Source organism: Diaphorina citri, unplaced genomic scaffold (assembly GCF_000475195.1).
Source record: "Diaphorina citri unplaced genomic scaffold, Diaci psyllid genome assembly version 1.1 scaffold885, whole genome shotgun sequence".
Classification (NCBI taxonomy): domain Eukaryota; kingdom Metazoa; phylum Arthropoda; class Insecta; order Hemiptera; family Psyllidae; genus Diaphorina; species Diaphorina citri.
This window is the reverse complement of record NW_007378317.1, coordinates 10,646-11,441: the sequence shown is the minus strand read 5'-3', so window position 1 is coordinate 11,441 and position 796 is coordinate 10,646. Positions and strand designations below refer to the sequence as shown.

At 47.0% G+C, this 796-nt stretch overlaps 1 protein-coding gene across 1 annotated transcript; it reads right to left on the bottom strand.

Moving 5' to 3' along the window:
* On the bottom strand, positions 1–796 carry LOC113468902 (serine/threonine-protein phosphatase 2A 55 kDa regulatory subunit B delta isoform-like). The gene is made up of 2 exons (XM_026826189.1): positions 563–796; positions 1–101 (listed from the first exon to the last, which is right to left on the bottom strand). The coding sequence occupies exons 1-2, from the start codon at positions 794–796 to the stop codon at positions 12–14; spliced, it is 324 nt and encodes a 107-aa protein (XP_026681990.1). The 3' UTR covers positions 1–11.

Sequence of the window (796 nt, the reverse complement as noted above, 5' to 3'; positions counted from 1 at the left end):
TTTTAGGGCGGTTATGGCCAGGCGGTGTGCAGGATTTTCTTGTTGAAGTCCAAACAGTCGACGCTGATCTCGTCCTTTTTCCTCTTGCCTCCCGTACATACCTGCGCGGTGGACAAAAGACTTGTGTTAGTATTGAACGACAATAAGATAATCTGGACCAGGAGGACAGGATAGGAGAAAGCCTGTCGCTCCAGGAGCAAACCTTACCTTTTGTGAGCACTTAGGGGCAGCCACTCACTATCAGGTAGAACTGATCAGGTCCGCCTATCTGGTGTACCTAATAGAGTGTGTGTGCTTATCAGGTATCAGGGAGACCTGACAGGCGGACCTTTTCAGTCGTACCTGTCAGGTCTAAATGACAAATCGAACCCGCGACCTAGCGCTTAGAAGGCAGGTCAACATCTATCTTGGTCTGAAGATGATGTCCTGAGTGACATCGAAAACTCACCAAATTAAAAACCTAATCTAATCGTAATTGTCTTGATAAAAATATATTTTATTTTTATCTGTTTTTGATTTTTAATATGTAAAGATAATTTTAGGGGGTTATATTGAAACTTACTTTTCTAGGTCTGAGGAGGGTTTTGGGTTTGGCGATCTCGCGGGCCGCCTCCAGGGTGGCGTCCCGTTTGTTGATGCGGTCAAACATGCGGAAGAAGTTGTTGTAGGAGCCGGTCATGATGGCGGAATCGGTGCCGGACCAGCACACCTCGAACTTGTCGAAGATGCAGTCGTTCTCGTACAGCGAGCACAGCTTGGAACGGAGATATTCGTGAACCTGGGGGGAGGGAAACAT

Coding starts and splice junctions, on each gene's coding strand:
- LOC113468902 (XM_026826189.1), bottom strand. CDS start 796: ATGTTTCCCTCCCCCCAGGTTCACGAATATCTCCGTTCCAAGCTGTGC. Junction 102..562: donor CCCTCCTCAGACCTAGAAAA/GTAAGTTTCAAT, acceptor TCCACCGCGCAG/GTATGTACGGGAGGCAAGAG.